The 26,254-nt window shown below is 44.6% G+C and overlaps 1 protein-coding gene across 10 annotated transcripts in view; it reads right to left on the reverse strand.

Moving 5' to 3' along the window:
• SCAPER (S-phase cyclin A associated protein in the ER) overlaps positions 1–26,254 on the reverse strand; it is a 439,476-nt gene that overhangs the window by 274,321 nt on the left and 138,901 nt on the right. For all 10 annotated transcript variants that reach the window (XM_070054635.2, XM_051834595.3, XM_051834596.3 and 7 more), the window contains 5 exons: positions 25,163–25,238; positions 24,839–24,956; positions 24,464–24,575; positions 18,201–18,341; positions 5,738–5,893 (listed from right to left, as the gene is read on the reverse strand). In XM_070054635.2, the coding sequence (XP_069910736.1) occupies positions 5,738–5,893; positions 18,201–18,341; positions 24,464–24,575; positions 24,839–24,956; positions 25,163–25,238 (603 nt within the window). The remainder of the gene's footprint in view (positions 1–5,737; positions 5,894–18,200; positions 18,342–24,463; positions 24,576–24,838; positions 24,957–25,162; positions 25,239–26,254) is intronic.

The raw sequence follows: 26,254 nt of genomic DNA on the forward strand, positions 1-26,254 counted from the left end.
CCAGGCCATAGCAGAGAGCTGGATCAGAAAAGGAGCTGCTGGGACTAGAACTGGTGCCCCTAAGGGATGCAGCATTTCAGACCAGGGCGTTAACCCACTGCACTGGGTCGCCCTCCAAACTCTTAAGATAAAAACATCAACTCTGTTACAGAAAATGTTCTCTATTAACAAAAATATAAACATTTCCTCTTACAGCCAAATTTACTGTTAAAAAAGAAAAACTATGATATCTAAAAATACATGGTTAACAACTGCAAAAAGCTTAGGCATTAAATTTGAAGAATTAAAAGAGCAATTTCCATTTGATATTTTGCAATACCAAAAGGCTGTGAAACATAATTCTAAAAGTTATAAATCAGCTTTATAAAGAAAATATATTGATATAAAAACAATTACATTGCATATTTGCAATGTAGCCAAGCTGTACATTTATAAACTTGACATCAACTTGCTGATTACCTTTAAGGATGTAAGACCAAATCCAACATTGCACTAATAAGAGATCATTGGACTCTGGGGCCAGCGCGGTGGTATAGTGGGCTAAGCTGCTGCCTGCAATGTCAGCATTCCATATGGCACAGGTTCAAGTTCCAACTGTTCCACCTGCGAAAACCAGCTCCCTGCCAATGTGTCTCGAGAGCAGTGGAAGATCACCCAAGTCCCTGGGTCCCTGCTACCCGCGTGGAAGACCCGGAAGAAGCTCCTGGCTCCTGGTTTTGGCCTGGCCCATTTGTGGCCACTGTGAGCATTTAGGGAGTAAAGCAGCAAATAGAAGATTTCTCTCTCTGTCTCTCCCTCTCTGTAATTCCAATTCTCAAATGAATAAATAATTCTTAAAAAACAAACTGGACTCTAAAACCCAATCGCTTTTGTTTTAATAAATGGGAAAAAGAATCGGCAATTACAGACGAGTAACACGCAAGCTCAGCTAGCACTTCCCAATCCAGAATTTAAATTCCCCAAAGACGGGAACTCTGTACCCCACAAAGCACCTTGCTAAGAAGTGGGGGTTCCTAAACATTTGTTTCACAAGTGACAGATGACTTTATAAAACAGCATGCATTATGAACCTCTCTCTCCCTCCCTCCTCATCCTCCTCTTTCTTTCTCTCTTCCTCCCTCCCGCCCTCCAACTCTGCCTTTCAAATCAATCAATAAGTCTTTGGGGGGAAAAGCTACCCACTGAAGAGTACGCACGATGCTACTGGCAAAGAGTGTGTGATGGCAGCACATTGCTTATTTCACTTGGCAGAGCCAGGGAGGGCGACTGCCCTGAACAGTTCCTGAGGGCGTTTCAAGAACAGGATTACTGGGGGGGAGGGGGGGGGGCCTCCAGGACCACAGTATACAGGAGTCTTCAGATGCTCACTCCCTCCCAACACGGGACAGTGCGCCGCGGCAGGCACACTTTAAACCACCTTTAGACAGCTCTAGATTACTGACAGCGCACCCCACATGTGAATGCCAGGTAAGCACTGTTACGCTGGATTCTCCAGAGGAAATGACAAGAACAAAGTCTGCACCCAGTCAGCAGAGATGCGACCCCACAGCCCTGAGCACACAGCCCACGCTCACACGACGTCAGCTGTTTCCCATCTGTGACTGGTTGCATCACAGATGTGCAATGCTCAGACATGGAGGGCTGACTATAGATACAAATGCTGAAATTCCACAACCCTAAGTTAGGATCTACCATTATTACATTTACAGAATGCCAGCCATTAATGCCTCATATAGCTAGTAATGACTACATATTTTTTAATTTAATTAGATCTATAAGTTACATTTTATCAGTGGACTATTCTAACAATTTCAGTACATTTCAATTAAATTTATGAAGACACATTTTAAATTGTTCATGGAAATTTCTGTATTAAAAACAATTTTTGCAAGCCAAAACAATTTTTTCAGCGTTGGTAGGTACAAGAAATTCCTGACTACTTTTCATGAATGCTTGTACATAAGCTTTAAAGTTCTAAGTTATGGGGGCTGGTGCTGTGGCACAGTAGGCTAAACCTCCAGCTGCAGCATTGCCAGTTTGTGCTCCAGCTGCTCCTCTTCTGATCCAGCTCTCTGCCTGCGGCCTGGGAAAGCAACGAAAGATGGGCCAAGTGCTTGGACCCCTGGACGTGCATGGGAGACCTGGAAAGAAGCTCCTGGCTTCGGATCAGCTCAGCTCTGGCTGTCGTGGCCATTGGAGGAGAGAGTCAATGGATGGGAGACCTTTCTCTCTGTCTCTCCCACTGTTATAATTGTGCCTCTCAAATAAATAAAATCTTTAAAGTTCTAAATCATGAAGTCAGAACAACCGCGTTTCCAATGAAGGTGATTGTTAAAGTCTGAAAATGCAGAAAAAGGGACCGAGGATGTGCATTGAAATAACACACACTACCACTCGCATGTTTATTCCTAAACCCTGGTAGAAAGCCACTGTGGGCCTGCGCCACGGCTCACTAGGCTAATCTTCCGCCTGCGGCGCCGGCACACCGGGTTCTAGTCCCGGTCGGGGCGCCGGATTCTGTCCCGGTTGCCCCTCTTCCAGGCCAGCTCTCTGCTGTGGCCAGGGAGTGCAGTGGAGGATGGCCCAAGTGCTTGGGCCCTGCACCCCATGGGAGACCAGGAGAAGCACCTGGCTCCTGGCTTCGGATCAGTGTGGTGCGCCGGCTGCAGCGGCCATTGGAGGGTGAACCAACAGCAAAAGGAAGACCTTTCTCTCTGTCTCTCTCTCTCTCACTGTCTACTCTGCCTGTCGAAAAGAAAAGAAAAGAAAAGAAAAGAAAAGAAAAGAAAAGAAAAGAAAAGAAAAGAAAAGAAAAGAAAAGAAAGGAAAAGAAAGGAAAAGAAAAGAAAAGAAAAGAAAAGAAAAGAAAGGAAAAGAAAAGAAAAGAAAGGAAAAGAAAAGAAAGGAAAAGAAAAGGAAAGAAAGGAAAAGAAAAGAAAAGGAAAGAAAAGAAAAGGAAAGAAAAGAAAAGGAAAGAAAAGAAAAGGAAAGAAAAGAAAAGGAAAGAAAAGAAAAGGAAAGAAAAGGAAAGAAAAGGAAAGAAAAGGAAAAGAAAAGAAAAGAAAAGAGAAAGCCACTGTTTCGGAGACCCCTAACGTTCTCCTCCCAGCAGAGCACTTATTCCCTCTGCTTTGGTGCCTCCTGCACATTCCTTGACTACAGACACTTTCATATTAAACTGTAATTTATGATTTACCAAGATGGCAAGGGTCATTGATTTATCTCCGAATTATTAATGTGTAGGGGTTGCTGAGAACTAGCACAGCTCACAAAGCATCATGATTTGTATAAAATGATTCTGCTGTAGAGAAATACAATAACAGCTGGAGAGAACTCAAATTCAGAATATCTGACTTACTCTCTTAATATATGTATTAACAGAGAACTAATTTATAAAATTTATAAATGATGAAAATGACCAATTCTGCTGTTTCTTAGGGAGGACAAGCTAGTTTCTTTAACAGCAGCCTTCTGTATGTTTGAACAACTTAAGTTGAAGTTAGCTTGGCACTCACTAAAATGAGACACCAGGGATGGGCATTGTGGTGCAGTGACTTAAGCCATTGCTTGGGACACCACATCTCGTATCGGAGTGCCTGGTTCAAACCTTGGATACTCTGCCCTTCTGATTCAGGTTTGCGCTACTGCACCTGGGAGGCATCAAAGTCGGCCCAAGTCCTTGGGCTCCTGCACCCACGTGGGAGACCCAGATGGAGCTCCTGGCTCCTGGTACTGCTGTGGTGGGCATTTGGGCAGTGAACCCGAAGCCGAAGACTGCTGTGTCTCTGTCTCTCCCATTCTCTATGTCACTCTGCCTTTAAAATAAATAAATAAAATAAGACACTGGGACCAAAGAGATACTGGGGATATATATGCGAATGCCTGCTAATGTTCACAAATAGTAAAGAATAATAAACCTAAAAATGCATTTATATCTTGGTTTCCTACCAGTGGGAGAAAGAAGCATGAAATGTTAGCAACGTCCCTGGCATTGAACATGACCACACGCACTGTTGCCCGCGGTGTCCCTCAGGGAGCCCGGTCTCCTCACACGACGCACCATCTGCTCCTGTCTCATTCCTAAGAACTCAGCTAAGGAACCAGCTCCTCCGGGAAACTTGCCTGACTTTCTCATGTGCTCTGTCCGATCCAAAGTCCAGTGGTCTTAGCCTACAGAAACCCTTTACTGTGACGTTTAGTCCAGTGGGTTAGGGTTTCTTATGCATAGGGAGCACCAAACGTTTATGGAAAATGGAATTAAAAGTATGAGATTACTTGGGGATAAATATTTTTAACACTACATGGAAAAAGTGTATTATCAAAAAGCTATGCATAGGGCCAGCGCTGGCTGTGGTGCAGTAGGTTAATCCTCTGCCTGCGGCACCGGCATCCCATATGGGTGCCAGTTCGAGTCCCGGCTGCCCCTCTTCCAATCCAGCTCTCTGCTATGGCCTGGGAAAGCAGTGGAGGATGGCCCAAGTGCTTGGGCCCCTGCACCCACGTGGGAGACTGGGAAGAAGCACCTGGCTCCTGGCTTCAGATTGGCGCAGCTCCAAACCTTGAGGCCATCTGGGGAGTGAACCAACTGAAGGAAGAGTTTTCTCTCTGTTTCTCCCTCTCACTGTCTATAATTCTAACTCTCAAATAAATAAATAAAATCTCTTTTTTAAAAAAAGCTATGCATGGATTTAAAGTATCTTTTGCATCAAAACAAACTCATATTTTTAATTCAATTTTTCCACAAATTTTTTGAAGTATTCTCATACAAGTCTCCTCAATGACAAGGACACTTATTTTCCATAGCCTTCGCCTTAGCACAAAGTGTGCCTGAAGTAACTCAATAAAGTGATCACTGAATGAATGCACAAACATTACTCACAATGTATCGTCTGCATGGACACTTAGGATTGCAGATTCGTTCCTTACTCCAGAAATGTCAGGTCCCAAAGCGTCTCCCTAGGGAAGTCCTCAACTAGACTCTCAACAGTAAAACAGGTTAGGTCCTCACCTTTCTTCCCATCATGGAAAGGGTAGCTAACTGAAGGTTTGAAAACTAAATAGGTCCTCAATGACACTGTACACTAAATGACAAGTGTCATTTATCATAAGCATAAAGACTGCCTAGTTCTTTAAGGCCATACGTACTCCTTAAAAAAAAAATCTACTTTTGGCCGGCGCCGCGGCTCACTAGGCTAATCCTCCGCCTAGCGGCGCTGGCACACCGGGTTCTAGTCCCGGTCGGGGCACCGGATTCTGTCCCGGTTGCCCCTCTTCCAGGCCAGCTCTCTGCTGTGGTCACGGAGTGCAGTGGAGGATGGCCCAGGTGCTTGGGCCCTGCACCCCATGGGAGACCAGGAAAAGCACCTGGATCCTGGCTCCTGCCATCGATCAGCGTGGTGCACTGGCCGCGGCGGCCATTGGAGGGTGAACCAACGGCAAAGGAAGACCTTTCTCTCTGTCTCTCTCTCTCACTGTCCACTCTGCCTGTCAAAAAATTAAAAAAAAAAAAAATCTACTTTTATTGGGAGGAGGGGAGCACATTATTTTCCAACCCAATTAGAAAGGAACAGATAGCCCACAGCAGCTGGAGCCTTCAGCAGCTGAAATGAGAGATTCTTTCAGTGACAGCTATCTGCAGACCAAGGCTCTGACTTCCTTCTACTTTCTGTATTACGAGCGCCTCGCCCAGAGCCTAAGACACGACAGGTGCATCCAAAGGTTTGCAGAATTAACCCACCTGCACAGCTTCGTCGCGGGCTTGCTTCTCCTCCTGTCTCCTCTGACGCTCTTCCTGGAGCTCATTCAGCCTCTGCTCATATTCCTTCAGTTTTGATAAAACATCATGGCGCTTATTCTGGGCTTCGAGGGTGTTTATAAAGGCAATTTCATTAACCTTCAATAAAAGCCAAATGAGATTCATTCAAATCAAGCTAATTCCAGAACATATCACAAAAATAAGAAATTTAACAAGAGTCTACATAATAGTACTATCTCATGGCAAAGCACAGAACATTAATAAAAAGAATGAATTATGGGGTTTACTTCCTTCAAAACTTACCTCAAAACAGATAATAATCCCATGGACTTATCAAATCTGTACATCTTTTTGAGAACTGGTTTAGACCAGATGGCTTCACTGCTGAATTCTACCAAACTTTTAAAGAAAAACTAAATCCAACTCTCAAACTATTCAAAACAATTCAGGGGAGGGAATCCTCCCAAACTCCTTCTATGAGGCCAGTATTACCTTAATGCGAAAACCAGGAAAAAAAATACAACAAAGAAAGAGAACTATAGAACAATATCCCTGATGAACATAGATGCAAAAATTCTCAACAAAAATACAGCTAAGTGAATCCAATAACACATCAAAAAGATCACCCACCCCAACCAAATGGGATCTACCCATGGTATGCAGGGATGGTTCAACATACGCAAATCAATAAATGTGACACATCACATTAACAAATCAAAGAATAGGGGCCAATGTTGTGGCATAATGAGTTAAGCTTCTGCCTACAATGCCAAGATCCTATATGGGCACCAGTTTGAGTTCCAGCTGTTCCATGTTTGACCCAGCTCCCTGCTAATGCGCTTGGAAAGCAGTGGATGATGGCTCAAGTCCTTGGGCCCTTGCACCCAGGCAGGAGACCTGGATGAAGCTCCTGGCTTCAGCCTGGCCCAGCACCAGCCATTATAGCCACCTGAGGAGTTAGATAGTAGATGAAAGATCTCTCTTCCTCTCTTTTTCTGTAACTCTTGCAAATAAATAAATCTTTTTTAAAAAATTGAAGAATAAAAACCATATGATTATCTCAACACATGCAGAGAAAGCATTCGATAAAATACAATATCCTTTCAAGATTAAAAAAAACCTTATGCAAATTGGATATAGAAGGAACATATCTCAACACAATCAAGGCAATCTATGACAAACCCACAGCCAACAACATATTGAATGGAGAAAAGTTGGAAGCATTTCCACTAAGATCTGAAACCAGACAAGGACACCCACTCTCACCACTAGGCAAGAAAAAGAAATCACAGGGATATAAACGGGAAAGGAGGAAGCCAAACGATCCCTGTTTACAGATGACAGAATCCAACTCATTGGGGGAACACAAAGACTACACTAAGAGATGCAATGAATACACAAAAATCAATAGCATGTGTTTATACAAGCAGCGCCATGGCTGAGAAAGAACTTGCAAGATCAGCCCCATTCACAATAGCTACAAAAAACTTAAATACCTTGGGACAAATTTAAGAAAGCATATGACAGATCTCTACAATGGGGCTGGCGCTGTGGCACAGCGGGTTAACGCCCTGGCCTGCAGTGCCAGCATCCCATATGGCGTCGGTTCAAGACCCGGCCACTCCACTTCCAATTCAGCTCTCTGCTATGGCCTGGGAAAGCAGTAGAAGACGGCCCAAGTCTTTGGGCCCCTGCACCTGCGTGGGAGACCCAGAAGAAACTCCTGGCTTCGGATCAGCGCAGCTCCAGCAGTTGGGGCCATTTGGGGAGTGAACCAGCAGATGGAAGACCTCTCTCTCCCTCTGCCTCTCCTCTCTGTGTAACTCTGACTTTCAAATAAATAAATAAATTTAAAAAATAAAAAAGATCTCTACAATGAAAATTACAAAACATTAAGGGAAGAAATAAAAGGCACTCAAAAAAAAAAATCTTCCATGTTCAAAAACTGGAAGGATTAATATCATTAAAATGTCTGTACTACCCAAAGCAATTTAAAGATTCAATCTGATCCCAGTCAAAAGAACAAAAGATGTTCTTCTCAGATCTGGAAAAAATGACCTTAAAATTCAAATGCGATTACAAGAGACCCCGAGTAGCTAAAGCATAAAAATAAAGCTGGAGGCATCACAATACCAGATTCCAAGACATATTACAGGGCAGTTATAACCAAAATAGCCCTTTACTGGCACAAGAATAGACACAGAGAGCAATGGAACAGAACAGAGACCCCAGAGGTCACTCCACACAGCTGCAATCAACCGATCATTGACAAACAAGGTAAAATCATTCCCTGGAGAAATGACCATTTCTTCAACAAAGAGTTCAGCTGGACTTCTGCATGCACAAGTATGAAACAAGACCAGACCTGCTGCAGAGCAGGTTAATCCTCCACTGTGGCGCTGGCATCCTGTAAGGGCTTCTAGTCCCGGCTGCCCCTCTTCCAATAGAACTCTCTGCTATGGCCTGGGAAAGCAGTGGAAGATGTCCCACGTGCTGGGGCCCCTGTACCCACGTGGGAGACCCGGAAGAAGTCCTGGCTCCTGGCACTGGATTGGCACAGCTCCAGCTGACGCTGCCATTTGGAGAATGGGCCAGTTGGGGGAAGACCTTTGTCTCCTTTCCCTCTCACTGCCTATAATTCTACCTCTCAAATGAATAAACAGAATGTTTAAAAAAAAAAAAAAAGAAAAGAAAAAAGAACCCTGCCTAACACCCTATACAAAAATCAACTCACACTGGCTCAAGGATCTAAACCTAAGATCTAAAATTATCAAATTACTACAGGACAACATAGGAGACGCTGTAAGACATTATCATAAGCAAGGACTTCCTGGGTAAGACCCCAGAAGCACAGGTAACAAAAATCAAAACAGGGGCTGGCACCATGGCTCACTTGGTTAATTCTCTGCCTGCAGCGCCAGCATCGCTTATGGGTACCGGGTTCTAGTCCCAGTTGCTCCTCTTCCAGTCCAGCTCTCTGCTGTGGTCTGGGAAGGCAGTGAAGGATGGCCCAAGTGCTTGGGCCCCTACACCCGCATGGGAGACTAAGATAAACACCTGGCTCCTGGCTTCAGATCGGCGTAGCGCGCTGGCCATAGCAGCCATTTGGGGGGTGAACCAACGGAAGGAAGACCTTTCTCTCTGTCTCTCTCTCTCTCTCATTGTCTAACTCTGCCTGTCAAAAGAAAGAAAAAAAAGAGAGAGAGAATCTTTCATCTGCTGGTTCACTTCCCAGATGGCTGTGCATATCTGAAGCCAGGAGCTTCTTCCGGGTCACCTATGCAGGTGCAGGGGCCCAAGGACTTGGGACATCTTCCACTGCTTTCCCAGGCCATAGCAGAGAACTGGATTGGAATTAGGACAGCCAGGACTCAAACTGGCACCCATATGGGATGCTGGCACTGCAAGGGGTGGCTTTACCTGCTATGCCACAGCACTGACCCCAAGAAAATTCTTTCAAACCATGTATCTAATAAAGGATTGATATCTGAAATATATACGGAGCTCAAGAAACTCAACAACAACAAAACAAACAACTCTGCAAAGACATGGACTAGGATATGAACAGGCATTTTTTACAGAATGAAATAAAAACGGCCAAGAGACACATGAACAGACACTCAGGATCACCACCATCGGGGAACTGTCAGATACAAACCACAGGGAGGCATCACCTCGCCCCACGTAGAGTGGCTGCCACCCAAAAATCAGCAAAAGCAGATGATGTGGAGAAAAGGTATCCTAACACACTGCTGGTGGGAAAGCCAGCCAGCACGATCACTATGGCAGACAGTATGGGGATTCCTCAGAAACGTGAAATACACCTGCCATATGACCCAACTATGCCACTCCTGGGAATTTAACCAAAGGAAATGAAATCAGCATATCAATGTGTGATCTGTACCATGTTCATAAATAGCTCAACCCAAATTAGCTAAGATATGTCCGTCACCTGATAACTAGACAGAGAAATTGTGGGATACATACACTATGGAGTACTACTTAGCTATCAGCAAAAAGAAATCCTTTCTTTTGCCACAAAATGCATACAACTGGAGACCATTACTTTTAGTGAAATGAGCCAGGGCCAAAATACAGGAATCATATGTTTTCCCTGATTTATGGTAACTAACATATAGAACACAAAAATATGGACTGTATATGAGCAAAACTGACATTTTGAGATTTGATTATTATTTGTAGACTTGTCTACACTCTTGAGGAATGGTGGCTTTTCTACTTACTACTTGTTGAATTCTTTATGTAGTGGAGGGTTAAGCTTGTGATTATAAAGTAAATTAATAGTATGTCATTGTAAAAAAAATAAAATAAGAGAGGAGAAGGGAGGGTGGGAGAGAGGAAAGGAGGAAGGAGAGGGTGGGAATTAGCATTATGCTCTTAAACTCTATACTCATATGAAATACATGAAATGTGTTCCCTTTACATAAGCAAAAATATTTTTAAAAAGAACTGATTCAGAAACCTGCCACTGAAAATATCTTTAAGAACAATTTAAGACTCCCACAGAGGGGCAGCACTGTGGCGCAACAGGTTAACGCCCTGGTCTGAAACGCCGGCATCCCATGTGGGCGCCGGTTTGAGACCCAGCTGCTCCTCTTCCGATCCAGCTGTGGCCCGGGAGTGCAGTGGAGGTTGGCCCAAGTGCTTGGGCCCTGCACCCCATGGGAGACCAGGAGAAGCACCTGGCTCCTGCCATCGGATCAGCGTGGTGCACCGGCCGCAGCGCACCAGCCACGGCGGCCATTGGAGGGTAAACCAACGGCAAAGGAAGACCTTTCTCTCTGTCTCTCTGTCTCACTGTCCACTCTGCCTGTCAAAAAAACAAACAAACAAACAAACAAAAAAAAAAAACACCAGGAAACTGGGCTGGAAACGGAGTCGCAAGGGCTTCAGGGGTCAGGGCATCCATGTCATCTTCACACACTGCTCCATGCCTGCCCCAGATCTCTCTTAAAAAAAAAAAAGATTTACTACGTATTTGAAAGTCAGAATTACAGACATGGAGAGACAGAGAGAGCTCCCATGCTTCACTCTCCAGACGGCCTCAATGGACAAGGCTGGGCCAGCTCACATCCAGGAACCAGCACCTTCATCCAGGTCTCTGGGGGTGGCAGGGGCCCAAACACTGAGGCCAACATCCTCTGCTTTTCCCAGGCCGTTAGCAGGGAGCTGGATCAGAAGACGAACAGCCAGGACTTGAACCAGCGCCCACATGGGATGCCAGCGTCACAGGTGGCAGTTGACCTGCTACACCACAAGGCCGGCACCAGATCTTTCATTCTTGAAAGCCGGAGGGGGGCACGCTTTGGTGAAAAAGGGCGGAGTGAAACGGAGTGAACACAGAAGTATAAGCTCCAGGAATCCACGTTGGTTTGGAATTAAAACCAATCTCAAGGCATTTTTGAAACTTCAGACAAGGAAGTCTGAATACAGTTCTGAGCTTTCCCAGTCTCCATGCTCCATGGCCATTTTTCTAAGTACTTTGTGAAGTATATTAATCATATGAACGTCTTTCAAACTGTACTGACAGTATAAGACAAAAAATATGATCAGGAAAATTTATTCAGACTACACCAGTTAAGCATGATCAAGATGAAAGAAAAAAGAATGAGACCTAGTGCACTTAGCAAAGTGAGTGACATTCAAAGGCAAAAAGAGTATGCAAAAGTTAAGTAAAAAAAAAAAAACAAAACCCAGGGGCCAGTGCTGTGGTTTAGAGGGTTAAGCCGCCGCCTGTAGTGCAGTCATCCCATAGGGGCACCAGTTCAAGTCCAAGCTGCTCCACTTCCAATCCAGCTCCCTGCTAATGCCCCTGGGAAAGCAGCAGAAGATGGCCCAAGTGCTTGGGCCCCTGCCCCATGTTGGGGATCCAGAGGAAACTCCTTGCTCCTAGCTTCAGACAGGCCCAGTTCCAGCTGTTGTAGCCATCTGGGGAGTGAACTACTGGATGGAAGATCGATCTAACTCTGCCTTCCAAATAAATGAATCTTTCAAGAAAAAAAAAAAAAACACCAGTCTGGAAGAAAATATAACCCCAGAAACAACACAGAATTTCCTAGACAAGCTTTGTAATGTTGAATTTAACAGTAATGTAAATTTAAAGGGGAGGGAGGCAATAAAGCAACATAAAGATAAAGGGTGATGAGAGTGCTAAGAAAATAAACTGAGAAGAAAAGTAACACTATCACAAAAGTAACTAAATCAGAAAAGGCATGGATAGAATAAAGACCCTAAAAAATCCAGATTACTAAGAGAAAAATCTTGTAATAAAAGTATGTTTTAAATTTTAAATTTATTTACATAGAGGCCTGCTCTGTGGCACAGTGTTGGCATCCCTTATAGGTGCCGATTTGAGTCCCAGCTGCTCCACTTCCAATCCAGCTCCCTGCTAATACGGCTGGGCATGCAGCAGAGGATGGTCCAAGTCCTTGGGCCCCTGCACCCACGTGGGAGACCTGGAAGAAGCTCTTGGCTCCTGGCTCCTGGTTTCAGCTTGGCCCACCCCTAGCTGTTGCAACCACTTAGAGTATGAACCAGCAGATGGAAGATTCTCTCTCTCTCCTTCTCTGTTTCTCTGCCTTACAGATAAATAAATAAATCTTGAAAATTATTTACATACAGAGAATAGATTTCATGTATTTCATACATACAACTTTAAGAACACCCTTCCTCCCATCTTCCCTCTCTTAATTTAATTTTTTGATGACATACTTTCAATTTACTTTATAATTACCAGCTTAATTCTCCTTACAGATTCTTAAAATGAAAAAGAACAGATAACTAATAAGCCTTGAATACTCAAAACAAATTTGTATTATCTAATACAAGTAATATCCGTGTGGCTAAGAAACAAATTACAATATAAAATATAAATTTTCCCAGAAAGGAACAAATTAAAGACTGAAAACCCTAAATCTTATTTTATGAAAAATGGACTGAGAAATCAACACCAAGATCCTAATTAAATTGTAAAACATTTGGGAAGAACAAGAAAATGTTGGAGTTCCAAGCAGCGAATTCAAGTCATCCACAAGGAGAGAAAGGGGAATGTGGCTGTGGCTTCCCCACGGAAGTTAACGCGACGAGACAAGAGAATCCTGTCTACAGGGAGAGAGACTCTGAGTCACGAACCTGGCTTCCAGGCAAGATACAAGACAGAGGGCAAGGCCACAGGCCTGAAACAGGCAAAACTCAAGGAAAATAGCAAACGTGGGCTCTCCCTGAAAAAAATTACTTCCTAATAAAATCCAGTCAATTAGGTGATAAATACAGAATAACTTATGAATGGAGAATTATCAACATTATTTACACACACACACACACACACACACACACACGGCAAACTAAACCAAGGAACTTACAGTCACAGAGCAAACATGAATGTGATAAGCTTTAACAGTATAAAATAGTAATGAGGGAGGTGGACAGAAGCCTGAGTGGCTGAGTGGCATATCTCTCATCTCTGTTGGCAGGGAATTCCCTCAGTTTTGTCAAAATCTGAAACGGAGCTGGATAAATGTAGCACAAAACTCTCAATATGTTTCAGCATTTTCAATGACCTTAAAAAGTCTATGGGAAATCATCCCTCTTGTGATAAACATTTATTACAAACTCAATACTTCCTACAATTTTATTTTATTTTATTTATTTATTTTTTTAACAGGCAGAGTGGACGGTGAGAGAGACAGAGAGAAAGGTCTTCCTTTGCCGTTGGTTCACCCTCCAATGGCCGCCGCAGCCGGCGCACGGCGCTGATCTGAAGCCAGGAGCCAGGAGCTTCTCCTGGTCTCCCATGGGGTGCAGGGCCCAAGCACTTGGGCCATCCTCCACTGCACTCCCTGGCCACAGCAGAGAGCTGGCCTGGAAGAGGGGCAACCGGGACAGAATCCGGCACCCCGACCGGGACTAGAACCCGGTGTGCCGGCGCCGCAAGGCGGAGGATTAGCCTAGTGAGCCGCGGCGCCGGCCTTCCTACAATTTTATTTTCACTTCACTTTTTCTTAGAAGGACAAGTCTTGATTTTAGTTCCACTTAGTATCAAATAATGTAATTTTACTTCATAAAATTATCTATTCATGCAATACTGAAGCTGCTCCGCACCAATGTCTGGAAGAGTGCTACCCAATGCTAACAGTGACTGTTTCTGAGAACGGCATTTTGGGTTTCTTTAGCCAAATTGCTTGAATTCATTAAAATGAGAATGCAATACGCCTTATATAATAACATTGCCACTGTTCTGTATCTAAAATAATACTAAAGAAAGAGTAACGCATTCTTACCAAGGTCTCAAGACAATGTAAAGTCCTTGAAAAATTTTAAACTGAGCGACAACAAATAAAGCCCTTCAGAAAGATTAATTTGGAGGCAGCGGGCACAAAAGGCAAACATTCTAACTGCAAACACTGAGGAGGAAGACAAAAATCAACCGCAGCAGCTGCACTGGGAAGGAAGACGCAGAGTTCCGCACTCCGCAGCCCTGGGAGGTCAGAACAGACGCTCGTCTTGTGCCTTAGCCGGTGGCAGGAAAACAAAAGGCAGCAAAACACAGCGAATTGAACTAAATGAATACAAGTTTCCCAAGGCTACGTTAACAAGAGGCCAGTCATAATCCTCAGCCAAGAAAAGGGTTTCGGGAAAAGCAAGACGGTTTGGAGTGAAGAGGACGGCGGGCTGCCGACTCTGACTGGACACATGCACCAGGCCAGAGCCCGAGTCTAGGGTGCGAGTGAGCGGTGGGCGAGGACTTGGGCGCAGGGACCCCGCCAAGGTGGGCGAGGACTCGGGCGCAGGGACCCCGCCAGGGTGGGCGAAGACTCGGGCGCAGGGACCCCACCAGGGTGGGCAGGGGCTCGGGCGCGGGGACCCCGCCAGGGTGGGCAGGGGCTCGGGCGCGGGGACCCCGCCAGGGTGGGCGAGGACTTGGGCGCAGGGACCCCACCAGTGTGGGCGAGGACTCGGGCACAGGAACCCCGCCAGCGTGGGCGAGGACTTGGGCGCAGGGACCCCGCCAGGGTGGGTGAGGACTTGGGCGCAGGGACCCCGCCAGGGTGGGCAGGGGCTCGGGCACGGGGACCCCGCCAGCGTGGGCGAGGACTTGGGCGCAGGGACCCCGCCAGGGTGGGCGAGGACTTGGGCGCAGGGACCCCGCCAGGGTGGGCAGGGGCTCGGGCGCAGGGACCAGACAGCAAGCAGAGCTGCAGAGGGCGGCGGTCGTGATCTGGGAAGAGAAGAGCAAGTGGACCGAAAGCTGTTACACCCAGCAACAACCAAAGGAGGGCAGGAGGAAAATCAAGAAAATAGAGCAAAGTTTTCTAGAGAAAGGGGCCTCTCAGCGTTCCTACGAAGGGACCGAGCAGAAGCTTTAAAGCGTAGTGACAGCCAGTAATGTTTCCAAAGGCACGTCCAGGGGCACAGAGCGGGAAATGCATCCATAAAGAATTAATTAAGGCAGCCGTGGCAGCGAGCACAGCCACATCTTCCAAGGGGAGGGGAGGTAACAGAGAGAGGCGCACGACAGCAGGCGACTTAGCAAAGAAGTCCTTGGGCCCCTGCACCCGCGTGGGAGACCCGAAGAAGCTCCTGGCTCCTGGCTTTGGATCAGCCCAGCTCCAGCCATTGCAGCCAATTGGGGAGTGAACCAGCAGATGGAAGACCTCGCTCTCTATCTCTGCCTCTCCTCTCTCTGTGTTACTCTTTCAAATAAAGTAAATAAATCTTTAAAATTTATTTACTTTATTCGAAAGAGTTACAGAGAGAGGTAGAGACAGAGAGAGGTCTTCCATCTGCTGGATCACTCCCCCAGATGGCCGCAATGGCTGGAGCGGCGCCGATCAGAAGCCAGGAGCTTCTTCTGGGTCTCCCACGTGTGTGCAGGGGCCCAAGGACTTGGGCCATCTTCTACTGCTTTCCCAGGCCATAGCACAGAGCTGGATTGGAAGAGGAGCAGCCAGGACTAGAATTGGCACCCATATGAGATGCCGGCGCTTCAGGCCAGGGCTTTAACCCACTGTGCCACAGTGCTGGCCCCAAAGTAAATAAATCTTTAAAAAAAAATTAAAGAGGACAAATAAATAGAAAGTCTCCATGTGGTCATGGATAGGAAAACTTTAACATTCCTGAAATGTCATAAACAATCACCATAATCTACAGATGCAAGTCAATCCCTATCAAATCCCCATCCTGAAAGTCGTATGAAATCTCGAAGGACTCCAAATTACCAAAGCCATCTTGGAAAATAACAAAATTGGAAGAGTCACACTTACTGACTTCAAAACTTACAAGTAAAACATATGGTAAGGGCATAAAAATGGACATTTAGGGACTAGAACAGAGAACCATTAAGTAAAACTTCACAGATACGATCAAATGATTCTTAACAAATGTGCCAAGATGACTCACGGGGGAGAAAGAACAGTCATCAACAAATGGTGATGGGAAAGCTGGGTGTCCACATGCATAAGAATGAAGCTGAACCCTTAAGTAACACCTTACACAAATTGTAACGCAAATGGATCAACAACTTAAAAATAACCCCAAAAGCAATAACACTCTTGGAAGAAAACCTACGGCAGAAGCTTCATGACACTGGAAATGGCAATGATTCCTTGGATTTGACATCAAATTGCAGGCAACAGAGGAAAAAATAGGTTAACTGGATTTCATGGATAGTAAAAAGGCAAGAGACGGACAGGGAGAAAATATTTCGTAAATCACACACCTGATACAGGATTGATATCCAGATATACAGAGTATCCCTAATAGTCAACATCCCTAACGATGGCATTCATAATAGGGCAAAAGACTGGAACAGACATTTCTCCAAAGAAAATATACAAATGGCCAAGACGCACAAGAAAAAATGCTCAGTGGTACTAATCACTAGGGAAACGCAAAGCAGCACTACAGTGAGATTCCCTCCACACACACACACGAGGACGGCTGCAGCAGAGAACGACAAGACTTGGGCCATGCGGTAACTGTGACCCTTGGGCAGAACAGCATGGTGGCACCTCAAACATTAAAACCAGGACATACGACCCAACAATCCACTTCCGGAAATACATCCAAAAGAACTCAAAGTAAGGACTTCAGGAGGTATCTGTAAACCGGGGTCTGTAGCAGCTAAGTCACAACAGTTAAGTGTGGGAGCAACTGGAGCCCTCACGATGGATGAAAGCACACGTGATCAGGAGCCTCACTCAGCCCTCACTACGGAGGAGATTCCGGCACTCGCTGGAACACTGAGGAATGCACTCGGTCAGCCCCCCCAAATCGCCATAGGATGCCACTTACATGGACGACCGAAAGTCGCCAAAGTCAGAACGAGGAAGTATGATGCAGGGGGTGGGGGGAGGGGTGAATGAGCAGTGACTGGTTAACGAGCAGAGTTTCAGACGCATGTGACGATGCGTCCTGCACGTGCACAGAGGTGACGGTTGCACATTATGAATGTCATGTAGCACCACTGTCCTCCACATGTAACAGTGGTTAAGACAGTACATGTTATGCTGTATATTTTTACCACAACAAAAAAACTGTGGGGAAAAAAATAGACACTATACACATACTAAAAAGGAATGGTCAAAATTAAAATATGTAACAGTGTCAAGTAGTAATCAGAATTTGGTATAAGGAGAACTATCACTCACTGCTAGCAGAAAAGTAAAACAGTTTAACCAGTTTGGAAACCCGCTTTTTAAAAAGTTACGCATGAGCATGTCCTAAGTCTCTGCCAGCCCTCTCCTCAGTATTTATAAAACAAAGATGAAAGTACACATCTGCACAGATTCTTGTACACGAATGTTCGCAGCCGCTGTATGTGCAAAAGAAGAAAAACTGGTAGGAAAGCAAACGTCCATCAACAGGTGACTGGATTAGCAAATCACGTTATTTCTACTCCAGTTTATTTCTCAGCAATGAAAAGGAAGGTGCTACTAATACACGCAACAGCATGGATGAGATTCCAAATGATTATGCTGAGTGAGAGAAGCCAGAGGAAAAGCATGATCTGTATGGGGCCCCTCATATAAGGCTGTAGCAAATGCAAACATCCAGTGACAGAAAGCAGATCAGCAACTGCATGCTAACAGCCTGGAGGAAGGAAGGAATTACAGAAAGGAACTGTTTATTACGTACATGGTACTAATAGTTTGGTGGATATATACACGTCAAAACTCGTCAGATACAATACTTCACAAATGTGCTGCATGTTCTGTCAACAAAGCTGTAGAATAAATAACTCAGGAGTCAAGGGATCACTTGAAGATAAGTGGGATACTGCACCTAGTGAATTCTCAATGGCTCATTCAAATACTCCATTATTCTGGAACACAAGAAGCACCTAATAAACATTACTCTCTGCTATTGTAACAATGGAAGAAGGTACTTGGGCCACTAAGCAGTGTTCAAAGCACCTAGAATATACCTTTGCTTCTTCCTCTTGTGCTTTTTTCACAATTGCTTGCAACTGCACCTCACGTTTAAATTCAGCGTGAAGTAATTTCTCTTCCATCATTCTACGGCGCTGATCCAGCAATTCTTCCTTCCACTTCCGGACGTCCTTCTCCTAGGTACACAGAATTATGGCAACGTGAATTTCCACACACAGTCATTTAACACAGTACAAACAGGTAAGCAGTTCATGGAATATAAAGAATAAACCTGGGCAGATAGGCAGGGGCATGACTAACGATCCAGGACACGGACTATGAGACCAGACTACTGGAGATCACAGCCTGTCTGGGCCACTTACTAGCTGTATAAGCTGGGCAACTGCTTTTTCTTTCTTTTAATATTGATTTCTTTATTTGAGAGGCAGAGTTACAGACACAGAGATGGAGAGACAATCTCAAGCCAGGGGCCAAGAGCTTGTTCTGTGTCTCCCATGCAGGTGCAGGGGCCCAAGGACTTGGGCCACCTTCCACTGCTTTCCCAGGCCACAGCAGAGAGCTGGATTGGAAGTGGAGCAGCCAGGACTTGAACTGGCGCCCATACGGGGTGCTGAAGTTGCAGGAAGAGGCTTAACTCCCTGTGCCACAGCGCTGGCCCCTGGGCAACCGTTTTTGAACTTGTATCTCACTTTCCTTGTCTCTAAGGTACATCAGTACCTAACTCATAGGGTTATTTTGAAGATGGAGCTAATATATTGTAACACTCCTACAACAGTGGTTTTAGACATGACTATGGAAATATTCACTGTTATCCTATCAGTACATTTAAGATGCACTTAATTTGTATTTATTATCCTTTAAAAAACCCTTAATGTCTGCAAAACAGAATTTTTTAAAAAAAATAATTTTATGATACAGACTAGAAAATGGAAAGATGTCTGAAAAGAAAAGCACATTGCTTCCTTGAGAAACATTGTCTGAAAGAACAGACCAGGTTCTGCCTTCAGATTACAGATGTGAGAACTGCCCTTAATTCCGTAAAACAGGATCAAGTGAAAGAGAAAAGAACTTGCTTTGTGTTCCAGCAAAGAGAATCAGTCCTATTAAGGACAACTTGTGAAATTCAGGAGCAGGCTCCATGCGAGCAGGAAAAACACAATATTTCAATCAAGTGTTAACTACAACTAAACATTAACCACCTGAAACAGTACGCGGCCGAAACAGCACTGCGCTAAGAGCCAGAGGACGGGTCCTTAAACCTTGTCTCTGCGGATCTGCGACCTTTTGATGCTGGAAACAACATTAGCCTCGCCTACATTCAGCTTTCACATCTGTAAAATGGGAGAGGATACCTGCCCTGTGACCTCACGGTGTGCGGTGGTGAGCAGACGGGACCACACACGAGTTAGGAGAACAGCACTGGAAACAGCAATGCATCACGCAGACGGCAGGAAGAATTTCCCAGAATTCCCTGAAGGAGCTATGTGCACGGATGGGAAACTAAGCCAGACGCCCTCTAAAGACCCATCTAATTTTAATAGTCTGTAATTTGTTTGCATGAATACTTGGAGGTCATATTATATTGTGAGAAAATACATAATTTTATTTTTATTAAAAAAACACAGTAAGAGAGGAAATGCGGCTGTGTCAGAGAACTTCTCTTAAATGGAAAATGAAGTCAAATGTTACCTCTTGTAGAAACCCACAAGAAGAGGGCTGCGCTTCATACCTATTCATTCTAAATGGCGAATTCTTAAGATTCAGGTAAAGAGGAAAATGAGAATTTTCTTCCAGTCCAGTAAACTTTACTACCATTCCGAGGAGAATCACTCAGAAAAAGAAAAACAGACAAAGAGTACTACAGACCAGTATCCCTGATGAACACAGACGCTAAAATTCTCAACAAAAATATGGCTAATCGAATCTAACAACACATCAAAAAGATCACCCACCCGGACCAAATGGGATTGACCCCCTGGTATGCAGGGATGATTCAACATAGACAAATCACTAAAAGTGATACATACACACACACACGTATGTATATATAATGTGGAGTACTGCTCAGCTGTAAACAAGCATGACATAGTCTTTCGTAACAAAATGGATGCTCCTGAAAACCATTATACTTAGTCAAATCAATCAGTCTCAAAAAGACAAGTACCGTATGTTTTCCCTGATCTGTGGTGACTAATAGAGTACCAAAAAATGTAATGTATAGGAGCCAAACTGACATTTTGAAATTCAATAAACTGCTTCGCAGCCTTTTGCCAAGACCAAGTGTGGAGATTCAGTGACTGTTTACAGCCCTTGTCTCTACGGCTGAGGAACCGTGTTTTTTCTGCTTACTATCTGTTGAACTCTGTACTTAGTGTAGGGTAAATCTTATATAGAGTATAAAGTAAACTGAAAGCAGATCACTGTAAAAATTCACGGAGGGGATAAGAGACGAAGGAGGAGAAACTGTAGGCACGTGGGCAGGAGGGAGAGTAGGGTAGGGTGGGAAGTATCACTAAGTTCCTAAATCTATACATATGAAATTTGTTTAACAAATTTAGTTAATTAATTCACAAAAAAAAGACCGTAGCTTCCATTCTATCAATGCTCTTGCTCAATGTCTCTCTCTCTCCTCCTCCACACCATCTCCTGTTTCTTGCTCCTTCCCTCACCCTCTCTCCATGACTACTTTGTGGGGGAACTAGCAGCCCTGTCATGACGACTCCTACTTCCAAGGACCTGAGGTTTGCAACTTGACAGTCACAGAGGAGCTGGGGCCTGCAGATAACCAAAGGAGGGTTGGAAGCGGATCCTCTGGCCCCAGCTAACTGCTGCCCTCACAGAAAGCCTGGGTGCAACCTCATCCGGGACCCAGAGCAAGGAAAACCAGGCAGGCCATTCTGGAGTGTGAAAGCCACGGTGAGACGGACCGCACGCTGACCAGCACTCTCCCTAGCTCTGTGCTGTTTTGGGGACTTGCCTCATTCAAGCATCACAACAAGAGAGTAATTATACTTGTCGCTTTACAAATAAAGAAACTGAAATGCAATAAAGTAACTGACCGAGAATATCAGCTTACAATGTGGTGAAATCCAATTAGAACTGGTTAGCCATCTCCAGAGTCCAGGTTCCCTCCATGAGCACACACTGGTCAGTACCCACGCTGCTCCAAGAACCAACTCTCTCCCACAAACACAACTGGCGCCCCATTCACACTGATGATCATTCCTGTCACTTGTCCTCATTAGTAAGTTTATGTCACATTACATTAACACAGTTTCTAATGAAAAGATCTTCTGACTTCTAAGAATAAACTCAAGTTTTCCTACAGCGTTTTGTCTGTGTGTGTGTGTGTGTCTGTTGTTAACTGTGGTCATGATGCTGTACTTCACATCTCCAGAAATCATGCACCTCGCATAACTTGTACTCTCTGCCCAACATCAGCCCTTTCCTGTTCCCCCTGGTCTCTGGTAACCACCATCCCACTCTCTCCTTCTATGAATGGAACTTTTTTAGACTCCGCATGTAAGTGTGGAATGTTACTGCATATTTGACTATGTATCTACCTCCATAAGTGATATACATATACCTTCATATGGCTTCATATTTCTAGTTATCCTGTTACTGGCTCCACTTTAAGAACTAAATTAAGCCTTTCTTTTAAGGCGATTCTAGTAGTGACAGATTCCCTCTATTTTTGGGTATCTCAGAAAGGTTTTATCTCCTCTTCCTTTTTAAGGACAACCTTGTGGGGTAAGGTGTTCTTGGTTGGCCATTTCAGTATTTTAAACACGTCACCCCATTGTCTCCTGGTCTGCAAGGTTTTTCTTGAGAAACTCATTGATAGCTTTGTGTACAAGGAGGTTCCTGTCTGTATGACAAGTCACTTTTTCTCTCGCTGATCTCAAAATCTCTCTTTTTGAGTTGTGACAGCTTAATTATAAAGAACCGTGGTATAGACTCACTTATCTTAAACTTATTTGGGTTCTATGTTCTCTGGACTAGATATCTCCTATTCTCTGGAGATTTGGGGAATTTCAGTTATTAGTTCTTTAAAAAGACTTAATGATATTTTCATTCTCCCTTCCTGCTCTAATTTCTGTAGTGTATCTGCTGGTGCAGGTTTCCCATAGTCCTATAACCTTTAACCATAGTCCTATAACCTTTCTTCACTATTTTCCACTCTTTTTTTCTCCTCATTCTGGATAATTACAAAGGACCTGCCTTCAAGTTCTCCAATTCTTTGCTCTGGTGACCGACACAGTCTGCTATTTAAGTTCTCTATCGCATTTTCTTTTTCATTTAGCCACTGTGTTCTTCAACTCCAGACTTCCTTCTGCCTTCTTTCTTCATTTCTTAAGACATCTATTTGCTCCTGCATTGTTTTCCTGATACTATTAAAGTTTTCACGGGATTATCTTGCAGCCCACAGGCCTTCTACAGGGCACTCATAGTAAACGCCTTGTCGGGCTACTTAAGGGCTGCCTTTCCGTGGGCTGCTGACGGGAAGCTTCCTGTGTTCCCTGGGTGCTCTCCTGTCTCCTCAATGCTTCCTGTGCCTGTACATCGCTGTCTGTGCGTGTGAAGAAGCAGTGATGTTGTCCAGATTTTACAGATTGGTGCCCATCAGCAGCAAGCCTCACCTAGAGAAGGAGGTGAAGCAGGCGTGGAGCGGGGGAGCGCACAGGAGCACACTGCTGCGCCAGGCCAGTAACTGCATGTTCTCTGACCCGAAGCTTCTGGGTGTTTGCAGCAGCTGTGAGAGCTGTTGGAATCATCAACAACGCCTCCGTGTTGTGTCCAAGTACACATGGTAGGAGCATACAAGAAGATGGCAGTGGAAACGAGGCCATGCAACACACAAAGCTCTGGAGTGCGGCTGCAGCCCCACATGTTACAGTGGGAGCCGTGTACACACATGAATCCAGGGCTGACACGATACGCACACATGATACACACGATACACACATGACACACACATGACACACACGATACGCACACATGACACACACGATACGCACACATGATACAGCTCTGGAGTGCGGCTGCAGCCCCACATGTTACAGTGGGAGCCGTGTGCGCACATGAATCCAGGGCTGACATGATATGCACACATGATACACACGATACACACTATACGCACACATGATACACACAATATGCACACATGACACACACAATACGCACACATGATACACACGATACACCCATGACACACGATACGCACACATGACACACACAATACGCACACATGATACACACAGCTCTGGGGTGCGGCTGCAGCCCCACATGTTATAGTGGGAGCCGTGTGCACACATGAATCCAGGGCAGACACGATATGCACACATGACACACACGATACGCACACATGACACACACGATACGCACACATGATACACACAGCTCTGGAGTGCGGCTGCAGCCCCACATGTTGCAGTGGGAGCCGTGTGCGCACGTGAATCCAGGGCTGACACTTTATGCACACATGATACACACAATATGCACACATGATAACAACTGGAGGCCAAGGTGGTAGCTCAGACCCCACTAGCTTAGGGGATCAGCCACAGGCGCATACCCTTAGTAGCAGCAGAAAGAGCCTGCCCACAGGCTCACAACAAAATCCTGATAATAACAAGATTATTATTATCAAAACTGCCCTACAGTCATTCTACACTTTGGACAAGGTTCCCCAAGGACAACCTCCAATGAAAACAGCAAAGGATGTAGCCAGCGTTGTGGTCCAGCAGATTAAGCTATTGCCAGTGACATCAACATCTCATATCTGAGTGCTGGTTCCAGTCCTGGCTTCTCCATTTCCAATCAGCTTCCTGCTAACGTGCCTAGGAAGGCAGAAGATGCCCCAAGTACTTTGGCCCCTGCTACACAGAGGGAGACCCAGACAGAGTTCTTGGCTCTCAGCTTCAGCTTGGCCTAGACCCATATGTTCTGGTCATTCGGGGAATGAATGAATGAAGGAAGATGGTTCTTTCTTTCTCTCTCCTGCCCTCCCATTCTGCTTTTCAAATAAATAAATGTCTTACAAAAAAAAAAAAAAAAGAAAGAAAATTTCAAAGGACAAAACCCAGCTGCAATAATCCATGCCAATCCTGTAAAATATCAAATACTAGGTAATTTGAGAATGACAAATTTTTTTATTTAACACTTAGATTTCTGGAATGAAACAGTAGAAATGCATAACAAATATAATCCTTAGGGTTCTTTTAGCTTTCTCTCAGACAAGAAAAATAAAGTTCACCAATTTAAGGTTACTGTAATTCCCCAAAAGAGAAAAACTCACCCTCTCTAACAATTTCTGAAGCTTTAAGGTTTTTTCTTCGCGTAACTTTTCTCTCAGCTGCTGGGCTTTCATTTGTTTTTCTTCGTGTTTCTTCTTAGATTCTGCAATTGTCCTAGTAATATAAACAAATGGGCAAGAGACACAGATGTTTGCATGGTAAGGCCAAAAATAGTGCTCTTTAAACTTCAGAGTTCTTTGAGTACACTACACTAACTTCGGCATAACATTTCAGGAAAGCGCTGTCACTCTTTGACGGACCTGGAACTTTCCTAGAGTAACGTGGCTAAAAAGGTCAGGCAGCAACTCAGCTTAACAGTCAAGAGTGGCTGCGCTCCCTCCCGCGAGATGTGGCAGGCTGGTGCGCACAGGCCAGACCTTTTACGAGACGGCGAGGACAGCTTCTCGTGCATGTGAATCCCGTGTCCCGGGGGTCTAGCAGGCTCCTCTTCCACAATGTCCCCCCAGGATGTGTTCTGGCGCCAAGACTCACGAGCTGTTCAGAGGAAGAAAGCCATCCTTAGGGTCAAACCACAGAGTTCTATAAAACCAACACTTGTAAACAGACTGTTGAAAGGCAACAGCGTTCCCTCTTGAATTATTTATGTTACACAGAAAGTCCACAAAACAAGATAATCTATTTTATCCCACTGTACCTACAGGCCAAATCACACACACACACACACACACACACACAAATACCTTCATAATCTGCAAGAACATCGTTCCAGTCCATAGACATACCACAGAAAGATACACTCCCACTGCCCATGCTGGCCTAAAACATAAGGGATATTGAAAAATAAATCTTTCAACACAATGATAATCCTAAAAATCTACTTATACATAAACTTTTCCTATCTACTCTTAATCTACTTCATTTAACCAATAGTTCAAAACCAGAAAAAAACTATACAAATGCCAAGTTAAAGAAACATAGCTATGGGGCTAATATTGTGGCTTAATGGGGCAAGCTGCTGCCTGTGATGCCAGTATCCTGTATAGGCCCCGGTTCAAGTCCCAGCTGCTCCACTTCCAATCCAGCTCCCTGCTAATGCACCTGGGAAAGCAGTGGAGGATGGCCCAATTCCTTGGGCCCTGCACCCATGTGGGAGACTGGATAGAGTTCCTGGCTTCTGGCCTTTGCCAGGCCATTGCAGCCACCTGAAGAATAAACCAGTGGATGGAGCATCTCTCTCTCTCTCTCTTTCTCTCTCTGTCTCCTCCCTCCCTTCCTCCCTCCCTCCCTCCCTCCCTCTCTAACACTGCCTTTCAAATAAATCAATAAATTTTAAAAATGCCATAGACTATGAATTTTTGCGTCTACTAGCCATTAACAACAGAGACGAATGAAGTAAATTTCAAAAGAAATACACTGATTTTATACTGCTGCTACACAGACACTGACCTGTTATACACAAAGCACACCTCTCTAGAACTCGAGAGTACCTGCTGAGCACTCAGTAACTGCAAGGCAGTGTGTGACTCGTTTTTGGTTAGCAGAATTCAGAAAGGACAATTCCTCCCATCTCTATACATTTCAATACAAGTAGTGCAGAGTTTCTATTTTCTGTGAGATCGAATCACTTCATTTACAAAACGTGCATAACACTGCTCAACTTGTCAACTGCACGGCACAAGATAATACTTAGCGAAATACTTTAAAAAATTAGTATTATTTTCTACGTAAACCTAAGTCACTCAGCGAATAACAATAATGATATTACTATCATCAAATGATACCAGCCACATCATGATTTTTAAATTTTAAACAGGACTAGATGAACTCCCGAT

Source organism: Oryctolagus cuniculus, chromosome 12, assembly GCF_051225735.1.
Source record: "Oryctolagus cuniculus isolate XC-2025 breed Fujian yellow rabbit chromosome 12, ASM5122573v1, whole genome shotgun sequence".
Taxonomy (NCBI): domain Eukaryota; kingdom Metazoa; phylum Chordata; class Mammalia; order Lagomorpha; family Leporidae; genus Oryctolagus; species Oryctolagus cuniculus.